Below are 19,912 nucleotides of genomic sequence, written 5' to 3' on the forward strand. Positions count from 1 at the left end.
AGAAGAATGCAATGCTAGCTATCTTGTCTGTAATTAGATCTATGACTTCTTCTTTTTTCTTTCCTCCTATGTTTTTTTTTGTATTGATGTGATTTTTTTTTTCATAAACTGGGAATCTAAAGATGAACAACTTTCTTGTCGTTAAACTGTTTATATATTCTTTCATTTGATCTTAAAGTTCCATTTGCATAGCTTCAAAGAAAAAAATATATATATCAATGTCGGTGGTTTAGTGGTTTTTTTAAAAAAAAATTATGAGATTTAAACATGTATTAGAGTGTGAATTTTAATCTTCATCATGAATAATCACTTACATAAGCCTGATCAGTATTAGTCGTCTTAAAAATTTACTGATGTTCTAGTGAAATTGGGCTAAGTTATGGTTCAATTGGTTTTGAGGGAACACATGCAATTCTCGCCGTCTACGCCCTACTTAAGTAATTATTAGCAGGTAGGTGTTACTATGGTAACGCCCAAATAAAGTAATCAGAGTTAGTCGCCACTTTCTACCCTTTTAGCTAAGATCCAAAAAAAAAAAAAAAACTGTGAAAAAGGGAAATATTGTTTGATACTGATTTAATTGAAAAATCTATGAAAATAATTTTGAAAACTATTTTTTTGTGCAATATAAAGATAATGGTAAGGGATTATTTGGACTGCAAGAACAAAATGCTTTTTTTTTTTCAGTAAAATTTACCATTTGTTTGTTAATAATTTTTAAAAAAGTTATATTGTTATCAAACCAGGCATTCTTTAAAAATAAAAACAGAAACAAAGTTTTATTATTGATTAGTTTAGAAGAAAAGTATGATATGTTCCTTTTGTCTAGGGGTGTCAACCCGGTCCGGTTTCCCGGTTTTTGGCCAAAACCGGAACCGGAACCGGGGTACCCCGGTTCTTGGTTTTGGGAAACCGGAACCGGAACCGGGACCCCGGTTAACCGGGGTCCCGGTTCCCGGCCGGTTCCGGTTTTACCCGGTCCGGTATCCGGTTTTTGAAAATAATTAGTGTTTGGGGCTTATTTTAGGTATTGGGCCTAAAATAAGCCCATTATTTTTTTCATAAGTTAGCTCATTTAAAAAAAAAAACTATTAATCTTTTTGTCTAAATTAAAGAGGCTTTATTGTGATTGTTTCAAATAATTAAAAAATAAACCTAAAAAAGCATAAAAATCCTAAATAATCAATGTTTTTGCCTATATAAGCCTTAAAAATAAAAATTCAAATTTTTTAAAATACCCTAAACATAATTTTAAATTAGATACATAAAGAAAACATTAAAACAATAAAAGTATTGTTTTATATATATACTGAGTATTGCGTAATACTAAGAGTAAAAGAATTAAAATATATATATATTTTATTTTATTTAATACCCGGTTCCAGTTTTCCCGGTTTTGACCGGGTGCCAAAAACCGGGACCGGAATCGGGGTCCCGGTTTTTTTTTTTTTTTGAAACCGGAACCGAAACCGGGTCCCGGTTTTCCGGTTTCCGGTTTCCCGGTTTTCCGGTCCCGGTTCCGGTTTCCCGGTTATTTTTGACACCCCTACTTTTGTCTATTTTGTTTGTCTATCTTTGAAATTTTAGATTTAAAAAAATAAATAAATAAAGATTGTGAAGCTTGTTCTATCACATGTTGGTAAGTTGCATGAATTAATGTTGGATCAATATTGAAAATTTCAAAGCGAAATTTGTTTACAAAATTACTTTTATATCAACTATAATTGAAAATTAGAAAGCCACTTGAAAAGAATAAACTAGTGTTGAACCAATCGAAATTCTTTTTTTTAAAAAAAAAAACTTGATAAAATTATTTTGGATGAAAGATTTACGAAGATTAAAAAAAAAATAGAAATAAATATCAATCAGCCCTAAAAGGCTTTAGGACTACGTTTGTTAAGATTTTTATTTTTCATTCTCAAAATAAAAACTATTACCATAAGTCTCATTCACCTAAGCAGCCTTTACATGATAGATAATCAAGGCAACTGCCGTCGGCCACAAGGCTAATATCTAGGGTAATGAGTAATCTATAACTCACCATCAAATTACATAATCATCCTCACAAGAAAACTCCCTGATAGCTCCTAGAATCTTCTCCACATGGAAACTCATCGATCACCAATGGCTAGTCATAAACCAACAAGGAAACAACACACCTAACAAGGACCAGCGACACCAATGCTACCATATTGGCCCATTATCAAAGAGGCTCTCACATTAGAAAAGGGACACATCCCCAAGTACGTATATGGTATATCGTATCTTCTCATCACTTACTTAAGCATTAAAGACTCCCTTGATCTCTCATGGGCTGGAGTTTACCAATCACTGTTCCTGTCTATTTTGTAGAAATTCTTTCGTCAGTCTGACCATCAACCACTTTAATATCCAAAAATTTCACATGTAAGGTATTTTCCAAACCTTCAAGCAAGAACCTTTTGAAAACAACAATTCCTTATGAAATTTGGGTGGTATTGAACTACTTGGGTGGGACCAAATGAATCGTGACAACCAATATTGCTATCATTTATGTGTGTTCCCTTTCTCTCCCCTAAACTTACAACATAATCTAAGAGTAGTTGAACGATGTTGTCAAGTTTAATAGTCATTATTAAGTCTTCATTATTCATTCATATATATATATAATGGGATAATACCTGGGTCCCACTGAGGAATACTTGGGTGTGTTCTATGCACCAAGTTTTGGAGGAGATTACTAATGGGATAATAATGGAAGGAATCATACTTAGGAGTGGGCAAATGGCAGATTAACTGTTTATCGCCTATTGATTACTTATTGACCGCCACCAAATTGTCACGGACCAACAAACGACTTTCAACAGTCGGTAAGCGAAAGCCTACCGACTACTTACTGACCGCCACCGAATCATCACTGACCGACAAATGACTTTCGGCAGTCGGTAAGCGAAATAAAAATACTGTTTTGACATCGATTCGGTTCGATAAGCGGTAAAAACAAATTGTTGGTTAACCAACTTAACCGATTTTTCAAGTGAATTTTAAATTTTATCTGGTAACTTTTTTTATTGTGTTTGTCTAGTTGATTTGTGGTTGTTATTTTGATCTATGTTCCATGAATTTACTTTTTCTTGTCATTTATAAAACATATTCTTTATTGATTCTGTAGTTACAAGAAAATTGATAAAATCTTAACACAAAAACTTATAACCGACAAATCTGATATCCACCCCTAATTATACTTTAAAACAGGTTTATAAATTTCCTCTTATATATATATATATATATATATATATATATATATATATATATTCACTAAAAAATAAATGTATTTTTTACATATTAAAGGACACGTGACAGTTTCATAAACTGGATTGAAATCAATTTTTGCAATTTTTTGCAATTTTTTTTTTCTAATTGAATAAGGAAAATGGTTACGAGGAAAGATCACTCCCCCTTCTGATCTGAAATAAAGAGAGAGTGGGTGATCCTAAAACTAAAAAAAGGGTGGGCTCCTAAAAAACAAACTCAAAACAAATTAAAACAATACAAAAAAATTACAAAGAGTAAGAAATGAGTCAAACGGGTGATTCGGTCCTTTATAGGGGCCGCGCAAGACAGTTACAAAGCAAAATGGACACAAATTTAGGTGAACTTATTTGAGCCCCCACTTGAAAACAACAACTACCTAAAGGAGGCTAAAGCCGCAGATGCACTGTTATAGTTCGATACAAAGACTGCAAAAAAGATTGCATTTTTTTTTTTTTTGAAGAAAAGAGATTGCAATTCAATTAGAAGGAAATATCGTTATGTGTCAATCCGAGTAATTATAAAAATCGCTCGTGTCTCTCAAAAAATAAAATATTTTTAAAATTACAATTTAATCAAAATTTAATAATAATCGATCGTAAATCCAATAATAATTTTAAAAGTGATACAGTAATTTTAAGAATGACACAAACGTGTCAACCCTTTGTTGTGTTGGGTAATAGTGATAAGCCTATTTGCAGCATGACATAATCCAGTGCGTATTTTAGCATTTGGCTTGGGTTCTTGCCCTCAACATCCAAAAAGAAAAACGTTTTTCAGCAAAAATAAATAGAAAAACCCAAAAAAACGTGGGGGTTGGAAGAGTTTGCTCTCTGGGTTCTGCCCTGCCCCTTCTGCAAGAGTTAAAAAGGCACGTCTACTCAATGTTGAAGCAGTGTACAAATTATTATACATCGAATGTTGTGTCGTTTCATATGGGACCTGTTCATGCCAATGTTATTGAATTTCTATGAACGACTTTCAGGAGGCAATTAAGAGTGAGTTAGATTGATGAAATAATTAAAGAAAATTTTTAACTTTTTTATTGATTATAAATTAACTTTACGTCTTTGATGGGTAATTCAATCTGCTGTAAATTACGTTTCATGAATTTGAGGTCACTAATTCGAATCCTCATCTTCTCATTCTCTTGTGTAGACATGTCAAAAAAAAAAATAAAAAATTAACTTTATGGTGAAAATTGTAGTATTACAAACATTTTTTTGAAAATAAATTTTAAGGGGTATTGTAGATGATTGATTCACTCGTTCACTATACGGAGATGATTAGGAGAATAATTTTTATGATTTCTCTTCGAGAAATATCAAACTGGCACAACTGCATTAGATCCAATTGAATGATAAATACAGACCACACACGCCAATGTATGGCACTGTTTGCTAAAGGACTGGACTGGAAGTGGAATGGACCGGACCCAAAATTTTAAAAAATTATTCTCAAAATCAATCCCAATATTCTTACTTTTTATATCACATCAATAACTTTTTATTACTATTCAAATAAAAAAATCACTACATAATAAAATTTTTTCACTTTTTTATACAAAATATTCTTACTTTTTTTTCTCACATCAATCAAATTTGCTACAGTTCCGGTCTACTTCCTCAAATCCACTTTGTTGCCAAACATGGCCATATGATTCTTATTTTTTTCAAGAGACTTGTAAAACTAAAATAATCCTTAAATTGTATAATTGGATTTATTGACGGTTTCCTATGATTCTTATTTATTTTGTAATTGGAGTCACATATAGGTTACACAATTCAATGATAAATTCAATCATTCATTATAAGAAAATGAGTGTAAAAAATAAGAGTAATTTTTATCATTTCTCTTATTTCTCTTATGTCACAGCCAAAAACAAGAGCAATCCTCCTGATAATCATTAAGATTGCATTATATACCTCCCAAAAAAACATTTATTGTTATTTTTTTGTGTAAAAAGTAAGGGTGCGTTTGAGAGTACGTTTTTAAAAAAATAATCTGCGATTTTAAACCAAATCGCAACTTTATGGTGTTTGAGATTGCGATTTTAAAAACGCAAAAAAATCTGCGATTTCCATAAGCTGATTAGAAGGTGCTTATTTGAAAAAAATGTGAATTTAAAACAAAATCATGATTTCTATTAAAAAGATATTTGGCTCAATAGTTACCTTTTTTAGAACGGGAATGAAAAAAATACCAAGAATACCCACCTAAAATATATTAAAACCTTTATTTTCTCTTTTTTTTTTTTCTTCATCCTCTCTGTCTTGTTCATCCTTCTTGGTAATTTGGTCATGAAACCACAATTATATGCTAATGTTATCCAAACACTCAATTGATAAAAAAAAAAAACTTTTTAGCATGTTTTACCAAATGCCTGTACAATTTTAAAAACGCAATTTTTAAAATTGCATTTATTGAAATCGCACTCTCAAACAGGCCCTAAGAGTAAAAATTGTGAGATTGAAGGAGAATTTCAGTTAATTTTTCTTTATTGAAGAGAATCTTCACGGTAAATTTTTCTTTAAGAGAAATTTGAGTAATTTTTTTGGTGTAAATAAATAAAAAAATCTAATGGAAATAACACCATCATAAAAAACATCTATTCTTATGCTTTGAATGATATTCTAAGAGCTTGTTTAAGATTGCGTTTAAGAAATATAACTTTTAAGTCAAAAACATTTTTTTAGTAAAAGTTATATTTTAAAATTTTGTTAAAAGTGCATTTTGATTATTTTTAGGCCTTTTAAATTTTTAAAGCACTTTTAATTTTTTTATCAAATGAGTATTTTTTTTTAAATAAATTTTTTGAGTATTAAAAGTACTTTTAGATTCTTACAACACAATTTTAAATATGCCGTTAATTTTATTTACCTTGAACAAAAAAAATAAACATTTTTTTATAGCCAAGCAGGCTTCCATACGACGACGTTATTGCGTCGGTGAGAATTGACCAAACAAAGGTTAATAGATGAAAGGGACGAGAATGGCAGTAATCCGTGATTCACGCATATCTGAGAAGCCTGAGAACACGCCACCTGTCAGATTCTAGGGGCTCGTGCCATCGCAGAATGGGAATAAATCTCGAACAGTAAAACCCAATTCTCTCCCTACTCGCACTCGTCTCAACTGATCTCCACTCGCCAATGCAATACATAGACCGTACAAAAAAAAAAAGGGAGAGATTTTGTTCTTACTTTTTTGGCAAGAAAAGATATTGAGAAAGGTATTCTTTTAATGGGATTTTAGTGATAAAGCAATGGAAATGATAGCGGTGGATTGCTAGATTTATCTTCATTCAAGATTCGATGAACAGGTGGGTCCAAATGAGCAATCAAGAAGACAACTTTTCTTTTCCATTACATAAATTTGAAATTCTATGATATCTTTTTTAGATTATGTATAGGCTTATCTTTGATAAATATATTATTTTTTTATGTTTTAGTTTGAATATTTGTTTGTCGTGACCAAAAGTTGAGAACTTTTTTAGGTAGAATCAATTTTTTATAACTTAATAATGTATTGAGCATTTACAGTGTCTCTCAACACTTTGATGTCGGTTATATTTAGGACTTCTGATGTGAGTTTTTTTTATGATTTTTTTTTTGTTGAGATTTTTTCTAAACACAAGGAAGGAAATGGGCTACAGAAAATTTGCTGCTAGTGCTCTTAGGGTTTACTTAAGAAAATTATTTGATAATCTCTTTTAAAAAAATAAACACTAGACATACTTATGTTGAAAACAAAAACACAAACTTTTATTTTTTTTTAGAGGTGAGGTTGGATTCTTACTTAAAAATAAATAAAATAAAGCGGCTGCATGGCTACCCTCACCAGAGGAGAGGGATGGTTGTTCCGCCACTCCTTTTTGATTGGCTTGATCCAAATACGAAAAGGAGGATTTTGTTACTTTGATTGTTGAATATATAAATAAATTAGAGATTAGTCCTTGCAAACCTTTGCTCTTTGAGTAAATAACATACCACTCGTAGAATACAATATTCGTTTTTATTTATTTATTATTATTATTATTTTTTTTTTGCATGTTCGCATATAGGGAATTTGAACTAGTAACCCTCATCTGATTAACCTACTCATTTTTTGAGTATTTTCTTTTTTTTGGTCGTCAAAATCATATATATAAGTCATAATTGTTAGAATATTTTATAATATTCTTTATATTAGGCATGTATTTCCTTTCTTATTTAGTTTAGGTTGTTTTGTTCACTACTCTTTAATCTCTAAATAAATATTTAGTTTTAGCAACCAAAAAAAAAAAATGCAATTCCCTTTCTTTTCCAAACTCAAGTTTATATAGTTTTTTTTTTTTGGGACATGTCCACACAAGAGAAGGGTCGAAAGAGGGAGGATTCGAATTAGTGATCTCCGCTTCATGAGGCATTGTCTACAGCTGATTGAGCTACCCTTTGAATACTATATACCTTGAGTTTGAGCGAGAATAGATGTTAAAATATTTTACAACCTTCTCGGTATTAGGCCTTTACTCCCTTTCTTATTTAGTCTAGCTTTTCTTATTCACCCCTCTTTAGCCTCTTTATAAATATAGTCAAAATGCTATATTAACCGTCTTTATTAGTCTCTTTCTTTTAATGCTTTCCACTCTCTCTCTCTCACTTCAATATTCCATTATATATTTCTACAAGAATAATTGGTAAAGCTAGAGGGCAACATTCAACCAAAATGCCATAATATTCAACGTAAACAAGGATGTTAAAAGATGAATATTTGAAAATGCTGAGTAGCATTCATAGGCGGGAGTCTTTTTCTGTTTTTCACATGCAAAGAGATCAATGTAGTTATTTAATCAGATTTGTCTGTTTGAATAGTAGTTTAAAAGACTAAACACAATGCAAGTAGCCACCAATACAATATTTGAGCACCAATTACATTAAGTGATGGAGATTCACTCTTGCCAATTAGATATGATTTCAAGAGCAGCAAAAGCCTGGATTTTGGGAGGAACAGGGTCACCACATAATTTTTCTGTCGTAATCGGTTAGAAAGCATGCATGCACTTACATTATTGACACCACTTTGGTGTTTGCATATAATATAATGACTTTCAAAAGCAGGCATGAGGCTTGCATATTCAACCGAAAAAGTAATTAATGTTTTTTTTTTTCTATTGGAAAAAGCTTATATGCATAAAAAGAAGTAATGATTTTTCCACAGATGAGTGATGATGGTTCAATGACTCCAATGTTTTATGTTAGACCTAGCTAATAGATTCCTTAATTACTGATTAACTAGTTACAGTGCACTAACATTTTTTTAGTCTTTTATGTCTTGTCTCTGTCCCTATACGCATGATTCATGAAGTTTTTTAAGTTAATTTACCCGTTTAAGATAAACCTTAACTTTGTAACTTCGTGTCGTGTTCTTGTTAAAATTGCCAATCCTCACACACGTTCATTTATAAATTGATAGGCTGGAGATAAAAGAATATGCTGTTGGGTTTTTGGAGAAAAAAACACTGCGACAGTACTCAAAAAGAAACAAATAGCCACAATTGAAGACTGATGACCCAAAAAACAATGTTGGCTCTTGTGGGTTGTGGCCTAACACATTAAACTCGACATGGTGTCGCCAAGGTTGACTCCAATTCAGCTATTTCACATGTTTTTTTTTTTGTTTTTCACCTCTCTATTTGGTTACACTTTGTTTGTTTCTTTTAAAATATATATATTTTTTTTGTATTGGGATGCGTTTTTCCATCATTATTTTAAATTCAGATGTATCATTAGTTGTGTGTTACCTATCTTATAGTAATAAGTGTTTATTTAAAGACTCCATAATGTTAATAAAATTATAGTGAAAATTTTATTTGACAACGAATTTTGTTACAAGAGTTAAGAGACTCAGATTCCTGTTAAACACTTGAAAAATAACATTTGATATGTATTAAGTAATGATTAAATAATTAAATTTATCTCTTTCTATCAGTTTAACATTTTAGGCTAATTAGTAATTTAACATAGTATTAGAGTTAAAGGTTTTGAGATTGAACTTTGACTCCGTTAAATCACTCTATTTAAATTAAATATTTAACGGTTTAAGCTTTTGGAATGGTTTAAGGCATACGCCAACAGAAAAACCGTGCAAACTTTAGCATTAGCGGCACGAGAAATGATAGGCTTCATTCTCCTAACCATTTCCCAATCATCTCTATACATATCTTTTAAAAATATATTATTAAATATATAGGAGCCAGATGTCGACCTACAAATCCAATAATAAGTTCGAATTTATTTAAAGAAAAAAAAAAGAAAGAAAGAAAGAGAAAGATGGTTAGAAGAATGAAACATAGCATTTCTTTTGGCGCCACAAACAATGTCATCCCGACACCAATCAGACCAGAAATACAATTCCACCGACTATAACTGCAGCCCCATCGAACTCATGTCACACTCCACCAAAAGAACAAAAAGAAAAAGACAAGAAAAAAAGGGAAGCAAACACATGATATTTGTCGAATAATAAATTATAGTACGTTTAATCAATATTCACATAGGCCAAGCAGAAAACATGCCAAAAGGAAGAACATTTAATCAATCATATATATAATTAAGTTTTAACTCGTGCTCACGCACAAGCATGGCCATTTGAGAATTAAAATTCTCAAAAGTTATGGAAGTATTCTCCAATTAAGGTGGAAATCTGATGGAGGACAAAGAGAAAGACAAAGATAGAGAAGTTAGAATGAATGATTTTTGTTCTGACCACCACTTTATATATATGAAACTTATTAATGAGAATTGTATGGTTCGAGGATAACCACATTTGTTATGGTGTGATCATCCTTACATCATCATTATAACAAAAAATGCTGGTGAGAGAGAGATTAAATGTAAGCTGGAGACTTTTTGGGGGTGCCTCTGAAGAATACTTTCGATGTTTCAGTTAGTAAAAACATTTTGTCAAGAGAAAGAAATAGAATGTAAGATAGTAGGGTGTTCAGAATGAATATATTGCCTTCATCCCTTGCCTATATGAAGTTTTTCTTCCCCTTGCATGGGTTTGGTTAGATCTTGTCCCGTCCCGTGATAGGATAGGACCTTGGCTAGGCTTGACATTTTGGTTAACATCGTTTAGTGAGGTGCGTCCCTTGCCAAGTGTCGCCCATTAGTGTGGTATGACCTTGGCAAGGTGATGACTTTGAATTCTGTCTCTTGTAGTTGTTATTAGGCGTCAATTAGTGTTATGTGTTTGTTCACTGTATTAAGATCGATTAGTGTTTCTTGATTCATTGTTCGGAATATTGAGACAATTAAGATGATGTGGCAAAACAATTATCTCGTGCGATGTATTTATGTATTTTTCTTTTCTCTTTGATCCTCTGGATAGTCAATCTGCCTAACCCATGGGAATGTATAGTTTATGCTTAATTGCTTGGTCCAAATTGGTCATTTCAGCTCGGGTTTGGATACAAGTATATCACTCTTGATGACTATTCACAGCCAAGATAAGAGAAAATTCAAACATCAAATAGAGATGAACAAATTTGAGCTCACCACTAGATTGATGTTATATAAATCTCCACATCTATAGTAATATTTTATGATACATGTATAGTTAGATTCATTATAATGATGAATATATATACAAGAAACTCCTTGAGAGGATAATAGGAGAGGCAAAATTTTCTTCAAACTCTTGTTGTTAATATCTCTTTAAATCTTTAATGCATAAACGTATAGCATGACTAATATTAAGAATCACTGCTCAATATTAAATGAGTAATGCTAGAAATTATATATTTTTTCTTATAATTATCTCACAATGTTTGCATAATATATAGTCCCAATCAATCATTAGATCAATCTTTATTTAAAATAAAATAAAATTATAACAATGGATTAGATTGCCATGTCAACATTGCATGTGGTGAAGTTTTGTTAGGAATTGGGTCTGTCGTGTATTATCTTAGAAGGAGATGTGCAGGCTATTGTGCAAGGAGTTAATTCATTTGCGAGGAATTGGAGTAAGTTTGGACACATAATTGAGGATATAAGGATGGTGTTACAAACTATACCAAGCTGGAGGTGTCAACATGTGAAGCGTACAACAAACATGGCAGCTCATAAGTAAGCAAAATTGATAGCTAACGCTTTCATAGATAGGACTTGAGTAGGTAATACCCACATCTCATCCCCACTATTTTAGCTAATTTTAAAGTACATTTCATTAAATGATCAAAAGTAATTTTTTTAGTAGATGGTTATATGATTGCCATACAATTTGATGACGTGGCAGTAAAAATCAGTATACGAATTTTTCTTTTTCTTTTTTAAGTAACAGTCTACTAAATAGCATTACGTTTAAATGAATGCTTAAATGAATGCAACTAGTGTAAACCCACTAGTAACAAAACACAAAAAATGATAAATTGAGTGGGTTCGTGGATGGAATCTAGACATCTAGATTTGTAAAGGGAAGTTATTATCATTGACAAAAAGAGTCTAGCCAGGCCTATCATTCACAAGTATTCTCTCAAATCGATTGAGTTATAGCCTAATCTTAGCCTCGTGAATGAAGCAGAAGACTTATTAATTCCTTGATTACCTAACCTTGGAAGCTTTTACCACTAGACCACCGCAGTTGGTGACAGTTCTTGTAGTTTAGTATGAAACAAATAAAATATGGTGGTCACAGTTCTTGTAATTTAGTATGAAAAAAAAAAAAAAAAAAAAATCACTAACCAAGAATCTTATAATAATAATAAAAAAAAGTCATATTAATTAGATTTTCTGTTTTATCCTAAGTTAAGAAATTGTCTCATTGTTGTCCCATTTGAAGAGCATAATCATTAATCGTAGACCGTATGTCCGTATAAAATAACAAGCACCGACACATTTGGACCGTGTAAATATATATTTTAGCACTCAATGGCCAATTTTTTTTTTTTTTTTTTGGTATACTTTATTTTGTAGTGATTTTATAACCGTACAAAAAGCATGTGTCTTGTTGTTCTAGTTTTGTCACTTTTGGACAAGGACTTCCACTTGCTTGCTTATATCATTTGGTTAATCATTGATTCAAATTATTATAAGATAAATAATTAGTCTCCCAGAAAATATCAGTTTGGAATCTCTTGAACAAGTATATTCTGGGAAATATTTTAGCGCTTGATGGCTATACGTAAGGCTAATAAATTTTGACATGATCTGTGAATTTGACATGAATTCAGCACTAAATTAAAGAGTTACGGTTGAGGAGTTTAACCTGTTTAGTTAAATGAGTCGAGTTAGGATTGACTTATATAGTATTATACATATGCTTCGACATGACTTGAACCTGATATGCGACATAATGATAAACAATTTTTGACATGATTCGCAAACCCGATTCGATCTTAATACCAGATTCGAGGGTTATGATTGAAGAGTTTAACCCATTGAATTAAATTGGCCAAGATATGATTGACCTATGTATTCTTATATACATGCTTTGACCCGACCCGAACATGACATGTAAACACGAATTGCAACCCCTAGCTATATGTTTGTTAAATTTTTGTCTTTTAAAAAAACAAATTATAATGTTCTTAAAAAGAAAAATATTAAGAAATAACCTATAAAACTCAAAGAAAAAAATGCTTATTTACGTTCTAGCGTATATTTTCGCTGAGTTTGGTGGATAAAGCATGCCAATTCAATGAAAATGTACGCAAGATTAACGCTAGAAGCCTAGAATACAAAGGTGCATTTCTCAAACTCAAAATACTATAAACACAAAATAATTTTTACCTTTATATTACGTCAACAAACATAATCATTAATTAAAATGAGTGTTCTTTTCCCACTGCATACGGAATTTATCAATTTATGCCCCTTTTTTTTTTTTTTAATTATTATTTTTATTTTAATTATCAATTTATGTCTTTTGTGTATACTATATATCATTCGTGTTTCAGAGATTTGCTATGGTCTATTATAATGGCGCCATTTTCTTCAAAAGTTGCTCTGGGATGCAAAGCAGATTATCATGTGTTCATTCAAGTGCTATCTCAAACAATTATCTTATTATTATTATTATTATTATTATTATTATTTTATAAAATGTTGAATCTTCTAAGTCCACATTAAGGTGGGTCCGAAAATTAAAATAAAGATGGACCTCACTCATAGTTGAGGGTTTGTCAATGATAATAACAAAAGTGACCAATGAAAATTAAAACTTTTTAACACTTAATTGCTTAATGGGCTGCTTCCAACCGTGTGTTTAAAATCTTTTTCCGTGCGAATTATATATATATATATATATATAAAAAGGTGGCTTGGAGGGATTGTCACATACAAATTCAAACACTTGCTATGCTTGTTTTATGTCTCAAAGCCTGCCCAAGGCCTATATTAGGCCCATTTTTGTGCCCTAAATCAAAGGAAGTTGTGCTTATGTAGACCTGAGGCTTGGCCTCTTTAATCCATACATCTTCTTGTCACAATAATTAATAAATCATACCATATTCACCTAAAAATGTGGATTTAAAACTTCAAAATAGTTGGAGAAAGCTTGCATGGTGCCTAATGATCCAAGCCTCACACGTTTGGGCTGCGCTAACCTAAAGCCCACTCGCATGGGCTAACCAACCCAAATTTCTAAGCCCACATTTTAGTTTGGGCTCAACTAAGCTTTACCTTTATGAATTAAGGTCTCTAGAATTCCCTTTAAATTTGAAATTCTAAAATTCATAAATTTCAGCTGTTCATCTCATTTAAGCGTCTAAAATAAGCCATGTATGCACTAACGGGAGAAAATTGAGGGAATTTGAAATAGAGAGGTTCATTTTTCAAATTTAATAAGTTATATTTTCTCATTAATTAAATACTGAAACATGGCTTATTTTAGACGCTTAGATAAGATGAACGACTGACATTTATGAATTTGAGAATCTCAAATTTTAAGAAAATTCGAAGGAATCTAAATCCTACCTATATGGAAAGAATTCATGTTTTTTTTTTTTTTAATATATATATATATATATTGCATAATCAAACCATCCAAATGATTAAGAGCATTCATTGAAGCTTCATGTTAAGTGTAATAATATTTAGTAAATTATTATACAATTTAATATAAATTAAATGGTAAAATAAATTCCCTCCATAAGCTTCCAATTACCTGCATGGATTGCGTTGATCCGTGCAATTAGTTTGATAAATTAATTTTAAAAGCTTAATTAATGCAGTCTTATGATTTAGACCATTCGTTTTGACTTCTTCCACTCTGAACATGTCTCGCTCTGACACGTCATGGACCGGCTCGAGCCCACGTGCTACCGATCTCACCCAACCCAAAACAACCTCTCCGTCACAGCCTCACCTTTTCGTAGCCCTTTGCAAAAAACCTTCCTCAACCCCAAACCAACATCTTTTCTTTCTGCTAGTCCTTCACACGCCCTATATTTTCTCTTCCTCTACATGGGTCCTCGACCGTTAACGCTATAATCAACTATTTTTCACCTATTTCCTCTCATTCTTCTTTCTGGGTTCTTTATCTCTTTGATTTTATTGCTTGGTTTCTCATCTGGGTGTCTCTTAAAATGGGTAAAAATCAAGCTTACAAAGCTATGCAGAGAGCCAGGCTGGGCTCTAGCTCTGCTGGGCCTGATGAGGTTGAAGACGGCATGGTTTGTACCCTTCCATACTACCATTGCTTATTGAATTTATCACTCTTAAATTTCATTCTTTCCTTTGTTTGTCACAGCGGTTTGTTAATTTGTGTCATTTATCAAGTACTTGAATTTCATGCTTGTGGTTAATTGCTTAGTGTTTGTTATGCAAATCTGGGGTTCTTTTATGGAATCGTACAGTATTGATGATGGTGCATAAGATTTCCTGGGCTTTGAAGTTTGCGGTTTGAATTGTGAAGAGTTAATGATTTCATGGTTCTTAATTTTATTTGATAGAGTGAAAGCCAGAAGTGTTGATTGGTGAATCAAAATACTTATTTGAATTCTTTAGGTCACCGTCCTCCTCTTATAAAGATAGAAGCATGAGGATAGCTCTAACATCTTGCACTAAAAGTTTGAAAGAGTAAAAATAAAAAAGAAGAAGAGCAAATATAATACGACTGTTGTAATGACCTGGATTTTTACCGTTCTGTAGGCAGTGGGGTTTTCACCTGTGTATTTTAAGATTGATCACTCTTTTTACATTGTAATGCATCCATGTTGAATATTAGTGGAGGTTGATAGCCTTAAAGTAGCATAAAACATATGGCGTAACTAGATTACCCTTACCTCTAGTAGTATTCAGTGTGTTGAAAGATTGGATTCGCTGTTGTGTCCCACCAGAAAATCTTTTTCTGACTCTATATGCATGATTATCAATTCCATAAATCTAGAGGATTTACAGAAGAGCTTCTTGTTGATGCCAAACCATGTCGATTTGTGGGACATTTCTTGAATTTTATTAATTAACTCGAATGGCTCTCTCGATTAAATGATAGTGAGGTCTTCAGCAATGTTTGTCTTTCTGTAGATCAGAAAATTTGATCTGATAATCCAGTATAGTAGTTGTTTGTTTGATGTTTTATATTCCTGGAGTGCAACTGATGAGAACAGTCGCAGGTGGATGGTTCATTTCATTCACCAGAGTGGCATGCTGCCCGGTTGGCCAGTCTCAATACTACTCACACTATCACCTGGGAAGAGTACAAAAAGAAGCAGAAGGTAATCTGTTGGACATAGCTAATTTGCTAATCTTTATAGCGAGTGTGCAAGTGTTTTCATCTGTTTCTTCAGTGTGTTTTATTGTGTCCCACGTTCATGCAACTCACTTTCTTTGTATTTTATGTTAAATCACACATACTCACATGCATTCACTTGTTCATATACATGTGTATTCATATACATGCACTCACGCCCTCTTGTCTATTTCCTGTGTACTAAAGGGTGTCTTTACGCTTTTAATGATTCTTATCGATTACTTATTAAAAAAAAAATGTATATGGACACTTGCAGAAAATATTTATTTTGTATTTTGTCCTGTTCTTTTAATGATGGAATTTATATATTGATTATGAAGTGAAGTTGAAGGTAAAGTGATACCTCTCGCCACCTAGCCAATGAATTATGCATTTTATGGAACCATGGAGTTTGCCATATCTATTAGAACTTTAAGAAGCCTGAACTGCTACATAACTGTTTGGTGTAGTTTGTCTATACATGTTGAAATGGCCAAACAGTATAAAGCGCCTTGTCATTATCATGTAAATATTCTGATTCTCACAAATATGAGGATTCAAAATGGTGAATTTGGAATATGATTTTTGTGGTTTACCATTTTGTTTCTAAGGTTTTTAGTTTGTGATATTTTATTTTTCCTTTCAGGAAAGAAATGTAAACAAGAACATCATTTGAACAATAGAAATACATGGATGTGCTTAAGAAAAGTCTTTTCTTACTAATGTGAAATTATCAGCCCAAGAATGATAGAATGAGTATATTTGAAATCTTTGTCTCCATTGCCGCTATAGTGCAATCAAGGAGTGAATATCATAGCTGAGGTACCAAATTTGAAAAATAAAAAATGATTATTTACTTATGAAAAAAATTAAAGATAAATATCATGTTGGTGCGGGTATGGATCATTTGATATATTCTTTAACAAGAGTGTCACAATATATAAGCTGCAATGTGCTGGCCCTATGTGTAAACCGTAGAGGCTTTCTCCAATGTGAATGAAGAATGTTTTTTGGGCAAGACAAGAAAAAGAACTTGTCACTGTGTTCTTCCCAAGGGTCCAAGAAAGAGGTGAAGTAATGGTTTTCTTTGTCCCATTACGAGTGACACATTTCGCATCTCCCCTAAATGATGTGATGAAAACCACACATTCTATGTTGAACCTATTCCAACAAAAAAATTTGCATTAACTAAAATCAGTAAAATGTTGGCCATAGAAGCAATGAGTTCAAGCCATGAGTTTAAAACGTAAAGTGACTCAAGCAGGGATGTCTGCGAACTTTGTGAGAAGGAGGAGTTTTTATTTCCTTAACTGAGGTAATGGATGATGAGATCAATGAAGAAATTGCAACACAGTGTTCCGGTCTTCTTGGGGAAATTGGTAAAGTGGATGTCACAAATCATCCAAATTTTTTACGGTTCATATTTTAATTTGGGAGGCTGGTTTATGTTTGATTTGGCGCATTTTGTTGGAGAGAACAGATGGTTATTTGAGGGGGTTGAATGCTCTTTGCTTGATCTCAAGGCTTATTTCTTGAGTACTTTGAATGCTTTATAGTTTGGCTATTATCAACACGCCCTCAGACACACACGTACATGCACATACTCTCACATAATTTAGCTAAACATCGTTTGAGTAATGACTTTTGTATAATGCTTAGCACTTCATCATGTTCATGTGAGGCTGGTTTATTTTGTTGGAGGGAAACGGCTGGTCATTTAAGGGGGTTGAATGCTATTTACTTGATGTGAAGGCTTCTTTCTTGAAAACTTTAAATGCTTGATAGTTTGGTTATTATCAACACACATAATTTAGTTAAATTTCCCTTGAGTAATGAATTTTGTTGTATATTATGCTGAGCACATCATCATGTTCATATATTGTTTTACTCTCTGCATGCATGCCTCCTATATATGTGCTAAACTGCTAATGTTTCTACTGTTGAACTTGCACATTTTTACTATGTTCCATTCTGAAATGAGTTTCTATCATTTGGTGTGTTCTTGATCTACTAGGAGGATGAAATGAGAAAAGGGGAACTGGAAGCAGATAAAGATAGAATGATGAGGGAGTACAGAGCTCAGCTGGATGCTGAAAGGGCACACAAGCTTGGCCATGGAAAAAACCACTCCGGTAGTAAATCTAATCACAAAAAAGGTATGTGCAATAAATTACAGAAAGAACTTTGACCATCCCATCGAAAAAACACTGAAGGTGATAGTGTCCCTGCAGATAAGAAGGACAAAGATTTGAAGAAACGGAGCAGCAGAAAGCGAAAGGTGCCTATGATTCCTTAAATTGTTAAAAAGATTCAAGACTTGTACATTCTAGAAAAGAAATTTCTTACATGAAATAAGGAAGGTGATGCTAGATTTGATGTTACTTGACCATTGTTCCCATGAAAATGTAAACACAGGGTAACCACCCCCTTATCTGAATTAGTTACCATAATGAGTGAACTATCTTTTGTTTATAACATCCGGTTAAGATTGCACCTGTTGGACCATTCATAATGTTAGTCTATAAGTAGATTTCCAGGGATGCTTGAAAATTGAACTAGAATCTTACTTGTCCATTTATAATAACTTCTGTCGTTCTGGATGTCTGTTATGACATGCCTTATTGAGATGAGTTCCTCCATTAGAACTTAAATGCATATGCTGTTTCTGGTGGGCTTAAAATTGAATTTCCCCAAGTCCCCCATTGCTCACCCGTTTCTCTTCTTGAGAGAGAAACTAATTTGGTTAGAGAGAAGGGGAGCATTGAAGAGAACCGATGAATTTGTCGTAAATCAGAGGCACCGGTGGATAGATGCATTTTCTCTTCCTTTCCTCTTCTCTTTTTGGTTGCTTTAATGATGCTCTCTCTGGGTTGCTTCCCATTGCCAAACTCCTGAGATGCATGTCTTCACCTATACATCTTTTATTTATTGATACAAAATAATCAAAACTGATCTTTAGTGATCATAGTTAAAACTGATCTGCAGCTATCATAGTTCTAAGCTTCTTCGTTTCACCTTGGAAGCAAGCAATTTATATGAAATTAAAGTTTTTAAAATATGATTTTGCCTTCAATTGTGTGGTGTGGCTTCAAACCCATGTGAACTTGCATGGAGTTCACATAAGTTAAAACCAGAATTTAAAATTTAAAATTTATGTGTAGATTTGCTGGAATACAAAAATGAGCTATTAAAATTTGCACAAGGCTATTTTATAGGTGTCCTGTCTCTGAATTACTTGATCATAGTCATGCAACTCAATTGTTAGAGTTTGTTTAAAACTGTGAATATCTGAACCCTTTCTCATTTGCCATTGCAGCATTCAAGGAGGAGATCTTCTGGGTCAATCTCCTCAAGTTCATCCTCAGATTCATCCAGTAGTGATGAAGATGAGAGAGAATCAAGAAGATCTAAATCTAGGTCTAGGAGAACAAAGAAGGAAAAGAAGCAGAAGTCAAGAACCAAGCCCTCTAGCAGTGATGATGAAGAGGCTGATGGTCCTGTGCCACTTTCAAGATTCTTCGAGAGTGTAAAGACCTAATTACATTTGTTGAAGATTTTGTTGTGTACTTGCAAAAAATCTGTTCCTACCATAGGAAATGAATTTGTTCTTTCTTGACTAGCTCTTAGCAAATATGGAACGATTTGTTTCTTCCCTTTCTGGTTTGTTGAGCTCTCTTTGATAATATTTCTCTTTTTAAAAAGAGAAATTTCATGTATTAATTTGTTTAGAGTTATCCAGTATAATGAACTTTGTAACGTGAGTTCATGCAAAGAATTTTATAGAACTTTAAGAGGAGGAAAATTTTAGTCATGGGCTCAAGGCTCTCTCTCTCACTAATTAGGATCTCTCTAGTTCAAAAGGAGAACATTCAGTTAGTTATAGTGAAGATGTATTTTTGTCCTCTAA

At 32.6% G+C, this 19,912-nt stretch overlaps 1 protein-coding gene across 1 annotated transcript; it reads left to right on the forward strand.

The window, feature by feature from the left end:
• Positions 1–14,659: 14,659 nt before the first annotated feature.
• Positions 14,660–19,761, forward strand: LOC132179551 (uncharacterized). Its single transcript, XM_059592289.1, has 5 exons — positions 14,660–14,947; positions 15,890–15,991; positions 18,020–18,161; positions 18,237–18,283; positions 19,322–19,761. The coding sequence occupies exons 1-5, from the start codon at positions 14,861–14,863 to the stop codon at positions 19,541–19,543; spliced, it is 600 nt and encodes a 199-aa protein (XP_059448272.1). The 5' UTR covers positions 14,660–14,860; the 3' UTR covers positions 19,544–19,761.
• The last annotated feature ends 151 nt before the right edge of the window (positions 19,762–19,912 follow it).

This window comes from Corylus avellana, chromosome ca4, assembly GCF_901000735.1.
Source record: "Corylus avellana chromosome ca4, CavTom2PMs-1.0".
NCBI classification, from domain to species: Eukaryota; Viridiplantae; Streptophyta; class Magnoliopsida; order Fagales; family Betulaceae; genus Corylus; species Corylus avellana.

Bases quoted from the DNA above. Each gene is read 5' to 3' on its own strand.
- LOC132179551 (XM_059592289.1), top strand. From the start codon at position 14,861: ATGGGTAAAAATCAAGCTTACAAAGCTATGCAGAGAGCCAGGCTGGGC. The intron at 15,992-18,019 runs GTAATCTGTTGG...TTGATCTACTAG, and splicing joins AGTACAAAAAGAAGCAGAAG to GAGGATGAAATGAGAAAAGG. The intron at 18,284-19,321 runs GTGCCTATGATT...TTGCCATTGCAG, and splicing joins GGAGCAGCAGAAAGCGAAAG to CATTCAAGGAGGAGATCTTC.